Source organism: Cupressus sempervirens, chromosome 7 (genome assembly GCF_028749045.1).
Source record: "Cupressus sempervirens isolate cs-2001-9-10 chromosome 7, ASM2874904v1, whole genome shotgun sequence".
Classification (NCBI taxonomy): Eukaryota; Viridiplantae; Streptophyta; class Pinopsida; order Cupressales; family Cupressaceae; genus Cupressus; species Cupressus sempervirens.
This window is the reverse complement of record NC_143124.1, coordinates 924245966-924268885: the sequence shown is the minus strand read 5'-3', so window position 1 is coordinate 924268885 and position 22920 is coordinate 924245966. Positions and strand designations below refer to the sequence as shown.

The 22920-nt window shown below is 35.0% G+C and overlaps 1 protein-coding gene across 1 annotated transcript in view; it reads left to right on the top strand.

The window, feature by feature from the left end:
* Positions 1-522: 522 nt before the first annotated feature.
* Positions 523-22920, top strand: part of LOC149550569 (uncharacterized) — a 42458-nt gene continuing 20060 nt past the window's right edge. Inside the window, exons 1-4 of the mRNA XM_089795120.1 lie at positions 523-657; positions 10765-10825; positions 10959-11101; positions 11259-11308. Coding sequence (XP_089651246.1) covers positions 547-657; positions 10765-10825; positions 10959-11101; positions 11259-11308 — 365 coding nt within the window. The 5' untranslated portion in view covers positions 523-546. The remainder of the gene's footprint in view (positions 658-10764; positions 10826-10958; positions 11102-11258; positions 11309-22920) is intronic.

The window sequence follows — 22920 nt, the reverse complement described above, 5'->3', positions numbered from 1 at the left end:
TTGTTATAACATATGGGACATAATTTATTGGATTGGGGTATGCCCTTTTTATGTTGTAATTATATAGGACTTTGGTCCCACACTAGACTGGAGGTTTTCTTTCCCCGTTCTTTCCTACTAGTGATCATTTGAATAGTGGAACGCTATTGTATTTGTATATTTATTCTTATAATAATCAATTATCATGACCATTGGCCATTTACCGATAATTTTTTTTAAAAATTTAAATAAATTATAAAAAATAATTTAAAAATTAATAATTATAAATATATGTTAAGTATTGTAAAATTAAATTATTAATTATACAAATAAATTGATAGAAATTAAAGAATGAAATGAATATTAATGTATATTTATAATTAAAATTTGATAAAATTAATAAATTTTATAAATAATAATTATAATTTAAATTTTTGAGTGTATAAATATTTGAACTTTCTTTCTTATTCCTCGCATAAGATAGGGACTCACATAAGACACGGACTCCAGGTCAACAAGAACTCTTGTTTACTTCACATTTAGATTGTGTAACATCGTCAAGTCTTGATGGAGGAAGAGGATGATGCCAAGAGGGAGGCAGCGATGGTTGCTACTGATCTTCTTCAGACTAATTTTCAATCCAGTTCAATCTCACACACCCAGCTATGCAAGCTCAAGGTACGTCCAACCTTAAAGTCTTCATTTCAAATAAATTTCACTATAAACTTTTGTTTTTGGCAAATCGTTGAGATTATTTGCTATGCAGTAAATGTTTGAAAATATTCTTAAGATTTATAAACATATGTCACACTCAAATGCATCACAGGATTGTCTGATGATAGCCTTACTAAATGTTCTCCAACTTGGGGATTTTTACAATTCGGGGGAATTTGCATCATCTAAGTAATTTAAATTGATGGACATGGCTTTAGGTCATGCGAATTACCCTGAATTGTAAAAATCCCTAAGTTGGAGAACATTTGGAAGTTTCTGTGAATTTTTTATTACTGCTTCTTTCTAACTATTAGATTATGTCAGGTAACTATTTCAAGTGCATTTCTTTTAAGCATCGAATTAGGAAGGCAATTGTACTACAGATTTCCTCACCATGATGCCATTGAACATCTCTCGTTTATGGCAGAGGTTAGATCCCCCCCACCTTATCACCCTTTGTGCTGCCCACTGTCTCCATCCACTGGTGCGATTGGGAAGCTCTTGAAGCTATGACGGTGCAGATGCAGGCCCTACCTAATCTCCGATGCATAAGTGAAAAAATTGGCATACTTTAGAATGAATGGAGAGGGAGAGTGGCAGTTGTCACTGGCTATTCAAGTCTTGACATATAAGAACTTATAGCCAACATGAATACACTCATGCCTTCTTTTTTCAGCTCATCGAGCACTCTATGGTAATGCATTCATGGCTTCTTGGTATGTTTTTTTTATTGTGTGTTTGTATGCTGTGAATTGAGATGGAATTCAAAAGATCCATGCTACAGTGCTTTGACTGTGGGAGGGATTCCCTTTGGCATTGCTGTTTTGGATTTCGGGTGATGTACTCTGCACACATGACCTTCCATTTGGGGAAGACTTTTAATCTAAGTTGAGCAATTGAATTTAATTATCTTTAGAAATTCAATGGATTCTGGGTAGGATCATCCCTACTAATGAGGTGATTTTTTCTGGTTCTCCAAATATTTCAGTCTTTCTAGATGTGAATTCTGCCCCCTGGTTGTAGTAACAGACTGAAATGAATCCTCTCTTCCTATGCGTGGCGTCGAAAGAGCTAAATTGTCCTTCTCCTTGGAACTTGTATTTAAAATTTACCCCAGTTCTGTGTCTGAATTAGGATCGTTATTTGGTTTTTTTGATGTTTTTGTGGGTCAATTTTTTTTTGTTTCCTCCTTTTGGATGATGTGATCAGTATCTCTATTTTAATATTTTGTTATTTTCTTGTTTCATTGCAGCAGATGGTGTAGAACCTACTTTTGTTCACCCTTGTAATGCTTTTATTCCAAGGGATCGCAAGAAAAGACTCCACCAATAAGAGATGCTAAGTATGCATTATCTTTGATTTAGACCACAACATGTCACACAATTCTATCTTTGCCTCCAATATAGAAGCACTTGTTTCCCTGTGCACAGCCTCTTTACTCCAGCTTGTCCCTTTACCTGCAATATAAGGAATACCTCTACATTCAACTATTCATTTTACTTTCTACTTCCAAGGAGCTGATTTTATAGTTTTGTAAAGAGGTTGTATGCGGCAAACTTGGCATCCAAACATGACTCTTTATTCTAATCTCAACCTTGATTTGCTTCCTACGAATATCATAATATGTAGGATATAGGTTTTGGCTCCAAAAATTTCCCTTTAACCTAAGCAACCAAACATGGAAATGAAATATCACATGGCATGTAACAAATGAAGGAATATGAAGAGATACTTGTTGCCTCTTTCCAAATGCCCACTTGGAGAAGCCCATAGTCACTCTTTTGTACTTATCACTTGTCTTTTACCATCACATTTTAGGCATCTCATATGGAAACAACATTAATTAAATATTTATGTACACGAGTCACCTTTACCATTGCTACTGGAACCCTTCGTCCTTTATAAATATATTATAAACAATGGTTAGAATACATATTATAATTTTTTTTCATATACACCCAAGTGTAGAAGGATACTATCCAATGATGTTATAATAATGCATTGTTACATAGGATTTTTAAGGTAGATGATATCTTAATCCTAACATTCTCCCACTTGATATTATACATTGCAAATACACCTATAGTAATCACCAACAAGGGAGAAACATCCCTTCAACCAAAAAAATCCTCACATCATGTCACCATAATTAAACAAGGAACATGCCAAAGTGTAGCATGCCAATTGTCATTGAAATCTGCACCAATCTTTAGATGAGTACAAGTGTCAAATTCAAATCATAACAAATGGCTCTGAGTAATTGCCTTACTCATAGTAGTTGGACTTGGAATAGCAACTACAACAATTTTCAACTCATCAAGCTAACCATACTTCAATCTATGGTATTCAAAACATCATAGGAAGAACTCCATGTTATAAACATATCAACCCACAATCAGCCAAAAAGTACTTGTATGTGACCACAAACAAGGCTACGTAAGGTCTGCATTAGTGCTGAATCAATCTTGTGGGTACAGACAATTCACATTCGAACCATCCTTCTCTAAGAAATAGTCTATACACACCTACAAATTTCATACCTCATGTATCCAAAATAAATACAACGAGAAAACTCATCATCAAATTAGTATCTTGCGAACCAAAGTAACAAGGATAACCTACCTATGAACAAACAACATATCCCAAAACTCCTGCATGGGTAATGTCAAATCTGAAAACATGTTCAAACCATTACACAAGTCTACCTCTTGCAGAGTTCATAGAGGATGTGGCTAATCCCTCAATCACATAGTGCAACAATAATCTCTAACCAGTAGTCTTCATAGCTCTCCCAAGTTCTCCACACAAAGAGATCAAGTAACCTCTATGTTGCCACCCAAGAATAATGAACAAGTCATGACCACAAACATACTGATTACCATGGCTTCCTATAAATATCAAATCCAATGTAATTTGAATACAAACATCGGCGAAGAAGAACAAGATTAAAGAAAGAACCTGGAAATCAAACCATATCCTTATACCACACTAACATGTGCCAAGCTATGTGAAGTAAGATATCTTTAACATCCAAACATGAAAGAATATCAAGAGAAGTAAGATATTCTTTAACATCCAAACATGAAAGAATATCAACATCTAACATTCAGATTATGATGAAAACATGGCAGCAATAGATGTAAGTTCCTGATATTGAAGGTAGATAAAAGAAGCCAAACATTCCCACATTATAAAGAATATGCCCAAAGCAACATACCATTTCTTATACCTCTCCAAATAAGTCATTAGATATAGATCCATAGCTCAAGATCAAGAAATAAGGAGAACAAAAATTCATTAAACCGTGTATCTTCTTTTTAACAAGTCTTTAGAAATTTGATATTCAAGACTGACCCATATGAGAAGAGAATGGTATAAATTGAAGACTGCATTTGATGTTCAAGTGGGCAATACCTCTTAGATCATTCACTCCTTGAGTAGACCAAAAGGGTGCCACAAGATTGTCTTACGTGTACACTAGCAAGCAATTGAAGCTTTATAACAAATGCCAATATTTTCTTCAAGTTCATAATGCATTATCTTATGCATACACCACCAAGGAATTAAAGCTTATGACAAATGCTAGTTTTCTCTTTAAGATAAGATTAGATAAGATAATAGAATTAATGTCCACAAAAAGGTCACAAAGGGTCTGTGGGACTGAGAGCTTACAACAAGATAGTTGACAGAAGCAGGAGCACCAAATGGTGCCCAAGAAAAGCAAACAAGAAACAAGATACAAGAAGAGAAGAGAAGTGCCAAGGCAAGGACTAGGAGTCCTTTGTTGACAAAAAGAAATCAGTCACAGAAGGATATGATTGTGGGTGATCATGAGCCCTGAGTTGTCTATGTGAGCTACTAGAGGAGTGTCGCTATTGAAAGAAATTGCTACGGAGTCTGACAGACCCAGAGTGACTGGTGGTACTGGATGACCTTTTCACATCTCAAGACAAAGATAAGGGTGAGAAAAAGGCAGTAATGAGCTGAGCAAAGGTATGTAGGGAAGGAAGTAGTGACTGTAAACTACTATCGTGGAGCAGGGTAGCCTCTTGAAGGTAAAGTGCAAGACACTGCTGGTCAATGTAACTGAAGAAAGCTGAAAGAGAAAAACACTCATGGAAGAGACAATGAAATCTCCCCTTGATCTCATAGAAGATAGAGCAATAGAAAATATAGTGAGTCTTTGTCTTGACATCTGCTAGAGTACACAACTGACAGATCCGGTCTTTGCTATCCATATGATAGTTAGTTTGGGCCCAAAGACAGTGAGAACCAACTTTGAAGGAGCCTAGAGAGATATGTAAGGCATTACAATGTCAAGATAGGTAGCTAGGACGAACAATAACCCCATCACGGATCTCTAGAAATTGCTCAACATAGAAGGCCATCCTCAGACATAAACCTCTAGGAGGGTTAGTGATAGTGGATTGTCTATAGGTATCAAGTTTGACATGCTCATTCAACTCCTAACAGGGAGGGGGGGAGATGAGTAGGGGCATCCAACGAGAACTGATATGGAGGGAGGCGGTCAATATCAATCCTAATCAAACTTAGTAGAGAGGTTGCTTGAACATACTAACATTGAGCTCAAGAGTTAGTATTAGAACTCACAGTCATACGAGAAGAGTAGTAGGCCAGGTAGGAGCATATATATCAATCTCTAGTCGAATCTGTAGTAGGCCAGGTAGGAGTATCTATATCTATGTTTTAGTATCATGATGGATTCACGTGCCTAACTAGGTGTAGGCTCTTTGGTCTTTTTGTTAAAATACTCATAGCAAGTAACATTTCAGCACACATCTCTATGCAGAAGAGATACTAGCTATTGATCTCCAAGTCATGTTGCCTATCAGTGTCAAATACTTAGTCATTTCCTAGGCAAAGCTGGTCAATCATTACTGTGACCGAGCCACCTAATGAAGGCCCAATGATGCATTTGAACTTGTTCACATTTTAGTTTGAGCCGAGCAAGTCTTCAATTTTCGAGCACCCCAATATGTACTGAGTATTCACGTGCCGAGTAAACTAGTTTTGGTATATGTGTTTGGAAAGGCACAAACACTTATGTAAGCCATTTTGGCTGACTTCTATACACGATTTAATGATTATTGAGATAGTTAAGGAGTTGTTTACACATTTTTTCAGAGCTCATTAGTCCCTATGAAGGCAGTGTAACCAATCAAAAAAATGGAAGGATTAAGCGACAAAAGGGAGAAATCTGGATCATTGATTATGATCCAAAACCCTCTCTAGTTGGTTATTTAAGGAGGATACAAACCGTAAATTAGAAGAGAGAGTGAATGAGTGAGTGAAGGAGAGAAGTGTGTATGCAAAAGGGGCTATGTTTGAATGTTAGAAACAAGAACCAGGTAGAGAAACCAAGCAATGAAGTACATAACAGAGTTTATCATATCAAAGAAAGGATCAGGAATTGGAAAGAGGAGATCTGTAATCAAGCATCAGAGTGCTAACCGAAGGATCAAGTACTAATACATTCTAGCAAGTGAATTAGGGTAATTCTCTTAATAGAGTGGTCCTAAGAGACCTGTACACTTAGTTGTAAGTTTAAATCCTTTAATCAATGTAGAATGAATAAGTCTTGTAAGCTCTTAGCAGGGCAGACCCCTTACCGGGTAGATCATTAGAAGTGATCAAACACTGTAGCCTTATCAGACACACTTTATTGCTGCAATAGTGAAGATTTGTGGGTGTCATCCCCACCCCAGTTTTACCTTCACCTTGGAGGGTTTCTAGGTAACCAAATCTTTTGTGTTATGTGTTTACATTTACTTTCATGTTTATGGATGTAATGAATAATTAGATTTATTTCAGTTTATGGTTATATGATTCATGATGCTGATATGAGATGGGTTAATGGTGAATGCATTTGATTTGTTTGAAGAAGATAAAAGTTTTATAGATCTTGATTCACCCACCCCTCAGTATCTTACTAGTTTCACCTAAATCTCACTAGTCTCCATGAGTATCTACCAATCATTCCATGCCAACTTCAAAGGCAACCTGCAAATCTTGAAGCTCAAAGAAAAATAATTAATACCAAAGGAAGATGATGGCAGATCTGGAAGGTAAACTTGGAGAGGACCCCTGCAGATCACAAAAGGCAAAGGGGAAGATGAGGAGACTAAGGAAGATGAAGAAGATGAATCAAAAGGAAAGGAATTAGTAGTTGCCAAGCCCTAGGCACCAAAATGAAAGACTATTGTAATTGTAGATCCAAAGGTCAAGAGGAATCTAAAGAAAGGGGTTACACATCCCTCCTTTATAGCTCAAAGGAGAGTAACCAGGCAAGGATCTAATGGAACATCTCTTGTAGCTATCAAGCCAAAGAAAGGGACTGTAAAGATTACAAAGTTAGTTAAGGGCAAGTCCCCAACAAAGAGGAAACCAATAGCTAAAGGGACTGAGCAAGGTCAGAAGAAGAGACTGAGGAGGAAACTAATAGTAAAGCATGAAGATGAAGAGGAAAATGAAGGAGAAAGAACCAAATTTGATGACATGAGCAAATTTCAGATTGTTTCCAGGCAGCCTCCTTAGGAATCACGACAAAGTGTTTTTACCACTCATGTCAAAGGAGGAGATTGTTGATCTCCAAGTCATGTTACCTACTAGTGTCAAATAGTTAGTCATTTCTTAGGAAGAGTTGGTCAGTCATCACTGCAACCAAGCCATCCATTGAAGGCTAAATGATGCATTTGGACTTGTTCACATTTCAGTTTGAGTTGAGCAAGTCTTTGGTTATCGACCACCCCAATATGTATTGAGTGATAGTTTATGTTGAGTAAGTTAGAAGTTAGTAGACACCGAGCTAAACAAAGATAATTCATGCCAAGTTAAACAGTTAGTGCAGAGTAGTCAGAAGCCGAGTGACAACATGAGTATTAGTCATGACTGAGCATTAGAATATTCATGTGCTGAGAAAATAATTTTTGGTATATGTGTTTGGAAAGGCACAAACACTTATGTAAACCATTTTGGCCAACTTCTATACACGATTTAATGATTGTTGAGACAGATAAGGAGTTGTTTACGCTTTTTGTCAGAGATCATTAATCCCTATGAAGGAAATGTAACCAATTAGAAAAATGGAAGGATTAAGCGACAAAAGGGAGAAATTTGGATCGTTGATTATGATCTATAACCTTCTCCAGTTGGTTATTTAAGGAGGATCTAAACCCTAAATCAGAAGAGAGAGTGAAGGAGTGAGTGAAGGAGAGAAGTGTGTATGCCAAAGGGACTATGTTTGGATGCTACAAAACAAAGTTTATTAGATCAGAGAATGGACTAGGAATTGGAAAAAGGAGATCCATAATCAAGCATCAGAGTGCTAACCAAAGGATTAGGTACTGATACATTCTAGCAAGTGAATTAAGGTAAATCTCTTAACAGAGTGGTCCTAACAGACCTATAGAAATCTCCTAACAGAGTGCTTACTGAGTTGTAAGTTTAATTTATTTAATTAAAGTAGATTGAGTAAGTCTTGTAAGCTCTTAACAGGGTAGACCCCTCACTGGGTAGATCACTCGAAGTGATCAAACATTGTAGGCTTAACATGCACACTTTATTGTTGCAGTAGTGAAGATTTGTGGGTGTTATCCCCACCCCAGTTTTACCTTCACTTTGGAGGGTTTTTGGGTAACCAAATCTTTTGTGTTATGTGTTTACATTTACTTTCATGTTTAGGATGTGATGAATAGTTGATCTATTTCAGTTTATGGTTATATGATTCATGATGCTGATATGAGATGGGTTAATGGTGAATGCATTTGATTTATTTAAAGAAGATAAAAAATTTATAGATCTTGATTCACCCCCCTCTCAGTATCTTACTAGCTTCACCGAAATCTCACTAGTCTCCATGAGTACCTACCAATCATTTCATGCCAACTTCAAATGCAACCTGCAAATCTTGAAGCTTGAAGAAAAATGATTAATACCAAAGGAAGATCATAAAACAACAGCTTAAACAAAATCTCCAAGTCCTTCATGGAAAACCAAGATGTCAGCCACTTCCTAGAATGAGCTCTGATCAAGAATGCAAATCTGAATAATCTAGATTATTCTAGAAACTTGAAAGAGATTGAATCCAAGCAATAAGATATAACTGATATGCAATACTGTACTACAACGAGGAGTTTACTGATATTGATTCTAGACTGTAATAACCAGCACACGACAACACACTCACAGCTGGGTGTTAAAGTTATAAGTTAACATGACCAAACACCACATTGTCACAGATATAAGAAAATGTGCACAAATCAAGAATTCTAACTTCACTACAGCAGCTCAATGATCATAGCAAAACAAATGTATCCAATTTGTAAAGTACTGGGCAGGATGAAATACATGATAGCCTGGGGTGTGGTCCACCCTCAGAACTTGGTCCAACCATGGAAAATGGCTCCTTATCTAATCAAAAATCTAGCAACTGCAAAAAACTTCTTCAGAATGAAATCATTGGTCAATCTCATGCTTTAGTCCTCCGCCCATCATGCTTGGCTCGCCCATAGCACCATCTTGCTAGAACTTTGACCCTGTGAATATGCCTCCAGTTCAAGCATCCAATGCTGAAGATAATCCATGTCTCAGTTCCTAAATAGTTGCGATCATGTGCAATTCATCCAATTTTAATGCCCCATGAATGCATAACCATAAAATTGATTGGAAAAAGAATTGAATCCAAATAGGGGCTATGTCCTATTCAGAGTTCAGAGTGAAGATTGCCCCTCAGAGAAATGGTAATTCACCTTAGTGAGAAATTTGTTCTTCACGCAAAAAGTGACTCCCTCCATGTTTCCCATCCTCAAGAAATGCTCGGCCCACTCCATCGAATGCAAGAATGGATGTTATGCTGGGTGCAACATGCAGCTCCAGACGTTACAAAGTCCATGACAGAAGGTGGCTACGGTGGCAGTCAGAAGGAAGGGAGTTGGCAGTCAAGTGCCATATCAGATAGGGGACCACCACTACTGTAGAATGAATAGAAACAACTTAGATACAGTGGAAGGTGGGTAACATTTGATATTACTAATTTTCCACCTCCACACCACGACACCTCTTGTTTATAACTTAGGCCTTTCGGGGTGCAGAAATAGGCTAAGTTTAAAACCATAGGCTACAGAGCGGGAGGGGAGATGACATCTCCAATCACTTGAAGCTAACCATCCTTTGTCAATAGTATCAACAATTTCAATGAACTTTCACATAATAGGGACTCTTAATGACCCCAATAGGGACTCTTAATGACACGAAAAATCATTGTGAAAGATCACCCATCTCTTAATCAAAGATACCAATAGAACAAGATGACCAAGAATAGTGAATGAAATAGAAACTTAATTATGAAGTCCACATAAAAAATAGATTTAACATCTCATAGTAATATGGATATTAAAAACAACCAGAGATCATAGGGAGGTTCCAAGACTTAAACAACAGATTATTGCTAGAATCAATTTGGCTAGCCAATCTGCAAATAAAGTAAACATTGTTTTAGGGACCTAGGTAGGCAACCATGCAAACCTGTAACTGTCTTCATCTAGAACACACTAAATGTTGACTTAACGTAAATCTACATACCATAGATTCTGGTTAATATGTAAAACCTACAGAACTATCTTTGTAAATCCATGTAATACTTGTTGTTTTGTAAAAATATGCAAATTTACAATTTTATACTCTTTGAACCTATTGTGTTGCTTTCTTGACTTTTATTAGCTGGCGAACTTGTTTCAAATTGTATCCTTTCCAAATGTGAACTTGGGCATGAACCTTGTGATGTAGCATACAATAATGTACCTTTGTGGAAATGTGATATTCTGCCTCAGTCTAAATTGATGTCATCAATAATTGATGCAAATTGGCTTGAATATTGTGATATTCTTGGGATTTTGATAACTGTCTACCTATGAAAGGAGGCTGGCTTCATAATTAAACCACATTTTTAATTGCATTTTCATCCAGGGGTGTTTATTAACTTTTCTCTTTGCTTGTGAGTGATGGGAAATGTACGTCATCTTTCTGATTGCTTGTTTTATCTCCTTTGTTTAGGAGTTACGTAGGAGACGTTTACAAATTAAGAAGAATTCTTCATATTTTAAAAAGATGAAAGGTACAGCTGCAAACAAGTTAGCAGTTATCTGGAACCATCCACAAATTAGGCTCATTGCATAATGTATTTCTTTCAGAATATTTTTTTCATTTTTAGGTTGCAATCTATATGACTTGTAACAATAATTCTGAAGGAAAGACAAATGGAGAGAGGACCAATGTGGTGGGTGAAATTGGTGGGAAGAAGGATATTATCCAAACAGAGTTTCAACAAAGTGTTGTGCTAGAGGAATCATTTCCATGTGCTAGGAATGAGTGTCGCAATACAGAAAGCATGGTTAATAATCGAAGATCCACAAACATCACATTTGAAAATATTTGTTAGAGATAAATTTGAGTGTAAATCAGAGAGATTTAATTAAAAAAAGAAGATTACTTACTTTTTCATCTTTACTTGTTTTACTTACCTGTTGTAATCTTTTATTTAATCACAGAAAGAGAATACATCATTGCCACGGAAGAAGCAGCAGAAGCTACACTGGGGGTTTGCTTTTTCCATTGCTTCATATAGCTAGGATTCAGGAATATATTACAAAATGAAAAATGTTTCTTGATAAATCATAAATACTAGGTATATTGATATTTGATAAGAGTTGCAAAAACTGTTAAAAGCATTAGTGAGAAAAAGTTTTAATTATAAAGAGTCCTTATAGGATATTCAATATAACGGGGGCTAAAGGCAAGAGCTGGAACCAAAGAAACACCTGACCAGTGCACATCTTATAGAAAGGAACCTGGAGGGTATCCCTGTGCCTTACAGAAGTGGTGGAAATATAGACTAGATCCATATGAAAGTTAGAATTCAAATGTCTAGTGGAAAACATGTTACTGCCATCTAAGAAGATTGTTACTCTTTCAGTGGCTTGTGGAAATTTTTAAGATAATCCATTACAATTGGGGAATTGGGTGGCACCAGCATTCAACAAGCCTGTAAGATTTAGGCATTTACTATTGGTATTGCAGAGGGCTGTATTCACAAAGCTAGATAATGTGCCTGATGTGGTTACTGTGAGTGTAGGCTGTTTGAATACTGCGGTCAGTGTGCTAGGTGATCCTTATCATATTGAATCACTTTTGTCTTTAGCTGGATGAGGCTTATCCAGACTTCGGATGAAATACACCTCGGCAACTTCTTCTACACTCTTCTTTAACACCACTTTTTGAAGTGACTTGTGGTCATGTTTATTATAATTCATTCTATTGCATAATACCATATCTAAGCAACAGGGCTAAATTGAAGTTATGGAGAGGAATGTTGTGAAAGAAAAGCCAATATTTGTTTGGATGTTTGACACGTTATTGTTATCACATTGAATGAGTTTTATGTCTTTAGTTGGATGATACTTATCTAGCATGTTTGTTTGAAGCAATGGTTTCTTTAGATGAAAGACACCTCAGCAAATTCTTCCCAACTATACTTGCTTGTAAAACTGCATTTTGTAGTGACTTGTGGTCATGTTCATTAGAGTTCATTTTTGCATAATAGTTGGGGGCAAGCCTCTGAACCCCTGTCATCATTAATCAGCAGTAACCTTATATTAATACAAGGTTGAGACACCATTTTCCTAGCAAATGAGAGAATCATTTCTTCCAGCAAAGGTGTTTCACATCCCTTTCTTTAATTTGTATTCTTTATTTTTTTAAATAATAGTGCTCAGCATGTGGCACCACACATTCATTCACAAGATTCTGTCATTACAAAGCCTTCTTCAAAAATTTTTTTTGTCCCCTAAAAAACTCAATTATATATGGGATCTCATTCTCTTTAAAGGTTGGTTCATTTCTCCCAAAACTTACCTCTAAAATGCTCCTTTTAGGACTGAATTTTTATCTAGTATGGTGTTATTTTTAACCTTTGTCCACAATTATATAAAATCTAGTTTTAAATCTGCATTGTCCCTACTAAAATTCAAGAAGAGGTATTTTACATTCCTCTATTTAATCTGCAAAATAGTCATCTTTGCTAAGTGTTCACACTCATAATTCCTAGCCAATTTAAAATAATCAATTCAGAACTTTGGATGTGTGTATCCGGTGCCAAAAAAATCAAAATTTTAAGTAACTTTCACTAGGAGCTTGAAAACATCTGAAAATTGGTGAATATGTGAGAATATATCCAAGTTGACTGCTACGAAGATGGGAAACTTCTAAAGCAATCATCTAGGGGAGACAAGTTAGAGAGACCTTATTTGGTGCTATCTGGACGATACAGTAATAGAGTTGCTATCAAGGGGAAACACTTCTAGCAAAGCCATTTGCCATATTCTAGACAAATCTATGAAATTTAAATTTTTCATAAAACTGTTTTTAGTAGTTACAGTCAAAGAAAATTAATTTCTTGAAAACTGTGAGGAGGAATTATGTCTTGAATTCTTTAGAACATTTTTTGAAATTCCTTTATTTAAATTCCCCTCAAAGAATATTTTTGTAGCCTTCACCAATTCTGAAAATCAATTTTGTTTTTAAAACAACCTATAGTGAGTGAAATTTGCCTGAAGTAGAAAACTCTAATTTCACAAATTTGTTTTTGGAAAATGCATGATTACCTGCAGACCCGGATGCTCTTGCATCATTTTCTCCTAGTTATGTGAAATTTTCATGAGAAGGTGTACTCCAATGATACAATGAGGCCTGAGTTGGTGCTGGAATGTACTATGAGTCTATGTGCAACTTCATGAGTAGTTCCTAATGCAAGGAACAAGCTGTGTTTAAAAGCCTGCCTTTCGAGAAAAAATTGTCTGAAAGTCCTTAGCCTGTTCATAATGGGCAAGTGCTCGAAACTGTTGGGAAAGACCTTATTACTAAGGTTTGTGATGCTTGCAAGGTTAAGAGGGAACTTAGTATTATGATTGGAGAGTCCTTTATGAGTTTTCTCCTCTGAACAATGAAAGAAAATTCTACTCATGTCTTGCCTTTCTTTAGAGACCTTTGATAAAGTTTTGTTTCATGCCACCTTGACTAACTAGTTTCTGGCCTGCTATTCGGCAGTTTCTCACAGTTATGCTCTTCTGCTGGTTCTGATGTTCTATGCTGGTCTCTGTCTCATTCCTTTCTTCACACCATCTGTACTAATTCCCCAGTCAAGGAAGACAATCATCCCATGTCAATAAACATGGTGTATCTTGAATCCTTTTCATATGATGTTATTACATTTCCCATGTCATTCATCTCAGCTGCCATTTCCACTTATTTAATATACCTTTATTTAGCTTCATTGTAGCTGTTCAATGCATATCCCCATCTGGTAATGCTGGGCACCGTTATGTATGATCAACTGTGATGAAGTTCCTTCCAGTACACTCTACATGCTAAAAGAAATAAATTATGACAAGAACAACATAATGTGAAAGACCTGTGTCTCCTTACATGAAAACTCTCTTAACTAAAGCTTTGATCAAATTTAATTTTACCAAAGGCCTTTGACCTTCCATTCTATGCATAGGCACAGTTAACCAGTTACATTGTAACTGAAGATATGATGTCTTCACAATGAACTAGTTTCATTGCAACTGAAGATATACTGTCTTCACAGTTAACTAGTTTCATTGTAGCTGAAGATATACTATCTTTACATTCTAATATCTAAAATTCATCATTTGAATATTATTAGTCCTGATAGCGCATTAATAGTTGACTATCTAAGATCAATGTGAGTTGTCAAAATAAAACTGCTATCTTGCAACTCACACATTCCTCCATATGATCCATGTCCATAATGAGTATTAAAGGAATCATTTCCAAATCTCTTAATAGTTCGCAGAGTCCTATGTTACCCTTGACAGTCCCAAATATGATAACAATGCCATAATCCCTTTTTGTTTGGTGTTATGTTTGTGAGTTGTAATAATTCTTAGTTAAGAGATTGCCTTGAGTACTGTTCAATGTATTACCAATAGTTGATTTGTTAAATCTTGAGCCCACAGGTCAATGATAAAGAGTAATAAGAAAATAGTCAAAACTGAAACAATAAAACACTAGAAATAACCTAGGAAAACCCTTCTAGAATGAAGGGAAAAATTCAGCCACACAATAAAAGATCTTCTTTATTGATAATAAAATATTCAAGTGTACAATCCTTTCACTTGAAGCAAAATATATAACCAATAAAGAGATCACTCAGATAACAATCAAAAGTCTCTTCAATTTCTCATGACTCCTATAATTAATTACAACTCTTCAAATATTGGTGCCTCAACACATATGAATGACACATGTCATTTACAATTAATATTACAATAAATGTCATTTTCAGCTGAAGGTGACCATAATGGTAATGACATCCAGATTTTGAGAGATAAGGATCTCTATTTCACGTACAATCTTTAACACTCCCTCTAAGAAAGAGAGAGGTCTTTAGTTGAATAGTCACACAGAGCTGCAACCAAAATATCAATCATGAAATCTAATTACATAGATCCTATACAATTCATGGAATCACTCAACATGAAAACCTATAACAATTACTCATTCATGGAATCACTCAACATGAAACTTGACAAAAATCATAATAAACTATCATCACGGATTCACTCAACGTGATGCTGTCATGGTATCTTTCAACATGACAAGTTAGTAAGGTTTACAATCAGCATTTTATCGTGGACTCTCTCAACGTGATCTGTCATGGAATCTCTCAACATGACATCCAACTCCCATCACAGATTCACTCCACATGATGTCATCATGTATTCTCTCCACATGATGATCACTCCCAGAGTGGAAGAGTTATTAGATTGTCTTTACTAACAAATTATGAATAAGAACTTATAATCAACAAGACATGCAATCATAGTTTAGACTCATTTCCATTAAGAGTCTTAAAACCAAAATATTATAATGTAATTTTTTTTATAGTGATTCCATAAATTCTCCTTCTTAATCAAGAATTATTTTGAGCACAACAATAAGCAAGAGAATGTAACCTTCCTATGAGGTTGTACATCTTCTTCTGAAGAACAAGCTCCCTTTGAATCTCATATGCAAATTAATCCAATTTAGTAAGCAACATCATCATCTCATCTTGTTGCATCCTACAAACAAGAGAGATTAATAAAATCAATCTATCATAAATTATATATACATTAATGCAAAAAATCATGCATTATTTTCCATGATATGATTACCAACTAATTATTCAGGGATAAAGGAAATCTTATCTCATGTTTATCTTTTCTAGATTTTGATCTTTATAAAATGGTAGGATACTATGCCATTGCCCAGTATTCCAACTTTGCATGCTTCTTTAATCCATCCAGTTTTGCATGAAATTCCAAAATTTGTTGGTATCCTTCACATCTCCCTTTAACTTGTTGTACGATGTTATTCAATGATAAATTTGAATTCTCCACAAAGCTTTGAAGATTGGTTTGCTCTGCGTGAATGAAGAAATGTCGCTAGATGTTGGATATATTAAAGCCTTCAGTAAAATTGCTGAATTTTTCCCTTTTCAAACTTTCCCTTCATTTCATACACGAAAATTTTAACGCCAGATTGAAGGCTTTTTCCTTGACTTTGAAACAGTCCCTTACAAGAGCCTGATACAAAAATAGTAGAAAAAACACTACTCCTGATTAAGTATAGGTCTCCAAAAGAATTATGAACAAGCATCCAACTTAGAATGTATAGAAAACATAAGCTTTACTCGATACACACTCAAACATATAGCTCAAGAATAAACCAAAATATAATAATCATTAGATTAGAATTGTTGCTAGAAACAAAACATGGTATTATCTCCAAACCATTGATCAACAAGAGAGAGATGCGAGTCGCAGAACAAGAAATGTGCAAAAGAAATTACCTTGCAGTTGATGTTAAGGTGAAATGGGAGTAAAACCATCTTACTATACCATCTTAAATTGGAAGCACTCTAATTTAATGAAGGTTTAGCACCTATTTAATGCGAGATCATCATTTTCCCCCTCTCTTTCATTTCTTTTTCCCTTTTCCATCATTTCTCCTAGGTTGAATTGGGGTAAAACCTAATAGATCCTCTTTAAAGCTCATATTTTCATGGTGAAAAGCTCGAGATAGGATCTATTTCCCCTAGGTCCTTCCTTTCCATCCACCTTTCCACTTGGAATCTACTCCTTGCACCAAAATAGAGTTTCCTTAGAATTTGAACTTGATTTCTGGGTTACGACACCTATTTTGGGGTCCCTAGATTGTTCCCAGGGTTTGTGCACTTGACAATCAAGGGCACATTGCACTCCTGATGCATCAGGGGCGCACTGCACCCCTGATGGGCTAGTCAGGGGCACACTGTACCCTTGATGAGGCCCTATTTTGGCCCTTTTGTCTAGGTTTCATGTTTCGGATAATCGAGTGTTAACTTCTATGACAGTCGGCTTGCGAGAGTTAGTTAATTATGATCTCTATATAAACCCCTCCATTTGCTCCATTTTTCATAGTAATTTAATCATCAAGCGATCAAACATCCTAGCATTCAAGCTCTTGAGCGTTCAAGTTTCAAGCTTTCAAGAATCCATTCAAGCATTCCACCATTGAAGATCAAGGATTCAAGCATTCAAGTAATTGAAGGAGTTTATCTTCAAGATCTTTTTTAATATATTCAAGATTCTTTGGCACATCTTCTACATCCATCTATGTTCATCTTCTTGGTCTAAATCTGTTGGTGAAGTCAAACACATTGCATTCAGTTCAAGAGATTCGCCTTTGTAAGGTAAATTCATACATTTACTTTACATTCATGCTATTTCAATTATTCCTAAATTGGGGTTTGACCAAGGCAAACCACCCATCAATAACAAAAACCTCTTTTTATTGCAGGTTGCAGATATCAAACTAATGAATAGGTTGCTGATTAGAGTACCGTTTCTGGCTTTCTTTGAAAATGTGAAAAAAAAATCAATATTGGACATAGTCAATTAGGGTCGCATTACACTCCTGATCCACTAGTTCGCCCGTGATGTACCAATTTTCCCTTGACAGATCGTTGAAAGATTTCTGGGTTTTGTCTGTCGCACAATTTCAGGCCCAAATTTGAAGATTTCCTCCCATTTTGATCACTACAATGAGCACAAAACAAATTTAAAAAGGCGAGTTCCCTTTCCTTTCTTTGTCAATTCAACACATCTATATCTAGCACATATACACATATTAAGGGTCCTTAAAGATTTTAGATATCTTTCCCCTATTCTTCCTAGATCCAATTTGCATTAGTGCTCCTTATTTGTTCTTTTAGCACTAATCTCTCTAGAACTAGTCCTCTAGAATTGGGATTGAAAGGTATCTTGATGCAGAGGTACACCTTATAAACATCTTTTTTGGGGTTACTACTCAAGAGGCTTCAACAATGCATTCTTACACATTAATTAAGGAACTTTTACCAATTTATTCATCTAGGATAGAATATAAACTCTCCAAAGAACCATTAATAACTTTCACAAATGAAGATATCAAACCAATTCCTTTTATGAGAGTATATATATCAGTTAAACACATTTTTCCAAAGTTATACTTCAAAATTATAACTAGAATAAAAGTTATATGTCTTCTAAAATTGCTTACACAAAAAATCAGGTTCAGACCAGTCTACACTCAAATGCTCATAACTTCTTCAAATCACAATGAAATTAAACAAAACCAAAACAAAAAGAAAGATAACTCAAACACATTTCCAGAAATATAAGTTTTAGGTCTTTATCTTTTCATATGAATTTGTACCAATAGAAACAACAGTCAGATTCCTGGAAAATTACACAGAAAATTAACGTAAAACTTGCAAGACAAAACCTTATTTCATTTTTATTCAACTCAAAAAGTTATCCAACCATTAAAATATATAAATCATGACCATTACATGATATTTTAATGTCCTTTAAATTTCTCTAACCTATTGGATGTAAAGTTTCTACAAATTTTGAACAACCAAATCTGATATGAAGCCTTTGGACTTTGCTGAAGATGATCTTTATCAACACCAGCCGGTATAAACAGTATCCTTTATCTGATGTATAATTCTGCAAATATATATTTATATCTGCTATTATATATTTATATCTGCTATAATTTGTAAGAGGTAATGAATGCTAAAGGAGCATACTTAGTATTTCTTGTGTGTCCTTTATCCATATTCACTCCCTATTTAAATATAGTAACCAAGGGGCATGTCCTTAGAAAGGACACGTCCCTTCCAAAATTGGCCTTAATTGCTCTCTTAAAATCAACGACTTTACAAGGAGACATATTGTTAATATATAAACTAACCAAGACGATTAGTTAGTCTTTAACTATGTTGGCCAAAGGAGATGCTGATATCTAGTAAGGAGAAGACAATTATTTATAGGACTAACTTACTAAGGGATTCTATGCAAGAACAAATCTGTACGATCTCTAATTAGACCAGTATGATATACTAGTGTTACAAAATTAATGCTTCCGCTTAACTTGATAATTATACTGAGAGATAACATATCTAGCAACATCAATTAAGATGAATAAGCATATATTGATACTCCATATCTATCTGAATCTTCTAAGCATGTGGTATCATTGAACACATGATACAATATCATATTACTATACCTATGATATGACTTATCACTTATACTAGTGATAACAATATTGCATGGAATGCAACATATAGGATAAAATCCAGAGAATGATTAATGTCTTCTTTTATCCAAGTTTTGACTCATAGGTACTAGCACGCCTATATCACAGTATGACCTTGAGTTAAGATCTACCAGTTCAGAGGATAAAATCTGGAGAATGATTAAATTCATCCTTTATCCAAGTTGTGACTCATAGGCATAAAAATGTCTATATCACAATATGATCTTGAACTCATCCAGATCTGACAGTAGTTCTCTACTGTTCAATACATTATCTAAGAGATCGTCATCTCTCATAATGTCTTTTATACAAGTGTTTATTATCTCAGAGATTATCACCTCTTAAATAATGAATACAAGTGGTGGAGCCCATAATAGTCAATAGCCCGACAATAATAATTTTAACTCAAAATTATTTCATTAATAATTGAAGAATACAAATGTATCATAATTCAACCATATCAAGTCTTTTCTTAAAGTGATTCATCTTCACTCAAGAGAGAGGTTTGGTAAGAATATGTACTATCTGATCTATAGTGCAAATGTATTCTAATTTTACAGTATTCCTATCTACCATATCTCTTACATAATGGTAAGGAATCTCAATATGCTTGGACTTGTCATGGAAAATTGGATTTACATAAAGCTTGATGGAACTCTGAAATTTAGATGTCCTAACCTTCTGTGCCGTATTTCATTTATATCAGCAACTTCATGAATTAAGGCTTGAATAGGTTGACTAGGTTCTATATTTAGTTCATACAAGAATCCCTTTCTTTGACCAACAACTTTGATTTCTTAAATGAAGAGTTCTTAGACTAGGTCATTACTTTATCGTCCATGAATGCAACATTATGTCCATCATCTTCAAGTGCTATAACAGAGATTAGGTTCCTCTTTATTCTTGTTACTTAGAGTATTTAAAAAGTAGAAGAATACCTTACTTTAGTTTCAATATGTAGTTCCCAATTTCTTTGACTGAATGAGAGGAATTATCACCTATGGTAAGTTTGCCATCAACTTCTTTTAATATTGAGTCTAGTACTTCTTTGTATCTTGTAATGTGTCGAGATGATCCACTATCAATTACCCATGCTTTCTTGATGCTTCACTTGATAGTGTAGAATACAATACACGATTCTCAGGATCATTGTTTTCTTCTTTGCTAGTAACGTTTGTACTGTTTACTTGCTGCTTTGTATTCTCAGGGCAATTAGATCTTTAGTGTCCAAATTTTGCATATTTGAAGCATTTTATTTTGGATAAATCTTTCGTAGGTTTGTCTTTTCTTTGATTACCTGTCTTCTTCTTGAAGTGCTTCTTCTTACGTTTATAGGAATTTGTGTTGAGAACATGAAGTTCTTCATCTTTAGTTTTAAATTTTCCTCCCTTCTTAAGTTTCCTAGATTCTTCTTGAAGGCAATCTCCTTTAAGTCTATTGAAGTCTGGGATATTGTCTCTAGCACTTACTCCTTGTGAGAATGTTTCCCATGATTCCAGTAACCCATCTATAGGCATAAGTATTAGCTCTTTGTCTTCAATTATGGTCCCTATACTTGCAAGTTCATCTCTTTGACTAGCCACCCTAAGGAAGTAAGAATTCATAGATTCTCCCTTCTTTATTTGTATATGATTTAGTTGCCTCTTTAGGTGCAAGGGTTCTAGTCGCATTATTAACCTCATACATTTAATAATGCATTCATCATATTAAATGTTGTCTGATGTTTCATTAGCATAGGTACTGTTTCATTTTTAACCCCATCTAATATGATTTGCATGGCTTTCCTGTTTCATTTAATCCATGTAGTTTTATGAGGATTAGCATCATGTCTCTTGGATTCTTTATCAACAAACTGTATTACATCATTGTCTTCAAAAATCATCATAATTCTAAATTTCCAAGCAACGAAGTGTTCTTTTCCATCAAACCTATCTTTGGTTCTAATTGTGCTAGCCATTTAAGGTAGAAGGACTTGCTAGATATTTTAAATCTGATTGTCAATTTGCAGAGCTTAGGTTCAACTACCAGAGCTCTGATACCATGTAAAGTTTCTACAAATTCTGAACAATCAAATCTGATATGAAGCCTTTGTACTTTGCTGAAGATGGTCTTTATCAACACCAACTGGTATATACAATATCCTTTATTTGATGTATAATTATGCAACTATATATTTATATCTGCTATAATTTGTAAGAGGCAATGAATACTAAAGGAGTAAACTTAGTATTTCTTGTGTGTCCTTTATCCACATTCACATTGGATACCTCCTATGACCTTTCACCTTCTCCCTTATATCATCTTTTTCATATTATCACATTTTATGACAATATTTACTTACATATTTGACATTTTTTGTATTTTCCTACAAATGAATTATAAAACTTATAAAACACCTAATAACATATCAAATATGACACTCTATGACATTTTCCCTTTCCATGGGTTTATTTACATAATTTGACCATACTAGACAACTTGGACAATCTATTATAGATGACTTTATTTAGCTTTACACATTGACTCAAATGGATTCAAAATACATTTGAAAGATCATGATGAGTAATTAAATGTCTTCTATACTCATGGAGCCTCATATTGTGCCTTTGTTTTATGGGTGTTACTGCACCATACTCCCAAGGACAAAAGAATCGAAGTCCCTTGGATTGTCCTTCCTCTTTCTTGTCTTCCAATTCTTTGGTATTTGTTGTTTGTACTCTTGGCAAGTACTCAACTCAATTTTCATATCTTCATAGACTTCTTCCACATAAGAATACAAGTAGAACTTTTGCCTCCTTGCAATAAATTGATTAAAAAAAATAAATGGGACCTCATCATATATCAATTCATCAATTTAGTTCACTATAGGAACCTTTGCATCCTTTTTTTTCAATGTCTTTGTGTTGCAATATCTCCATGCTTGGAGACAAATTCATCACTGTTTGAGCCTTCTCTATCCTCTTGGCTTCATCACAATTCTTCTTCCTTGATGCTACTATTAGCTTTTTGATAGGCCATACCACTTACTTACTTAACTTCAAATGCCATCCCATGGTTCCATCAACAACCGTCACATCCATATCTTTCCCAGATTTATGAACCTTTTCATCATAAGGCTCATTGAAAACTAGCACTTTCATCTCTTTCCTATCTTCAATAACCTTTTCATCATAAGGTTCATCAAGAACTATTTGCTTCAAAAATTTTATATCAGCACCAATTTGTTCACTTTGTCCTTCCAATGGACAAGTCTTCTCTTCATTGGTAATTGGGTTCTCTATTCCATCTTCACATACCTTCGTATCCACAATGAATGACTGCTTCAAATCACTAATTTCCTTGTCCATATTTTTTTTCAATTCCTCTTTTAGTCTTTCTAAACTTCCTTCCCCTTTTTTAAGTTTCCTTATTAAGAATCTTATTTTCTCTTCTAACTCTTTTTCATTCTAGCTTCCTCTTCTCTTTTATTTGCCTCTTCCTTCTTTTTCTGAAAATCGCAATATGAAACCCATAGGTTCT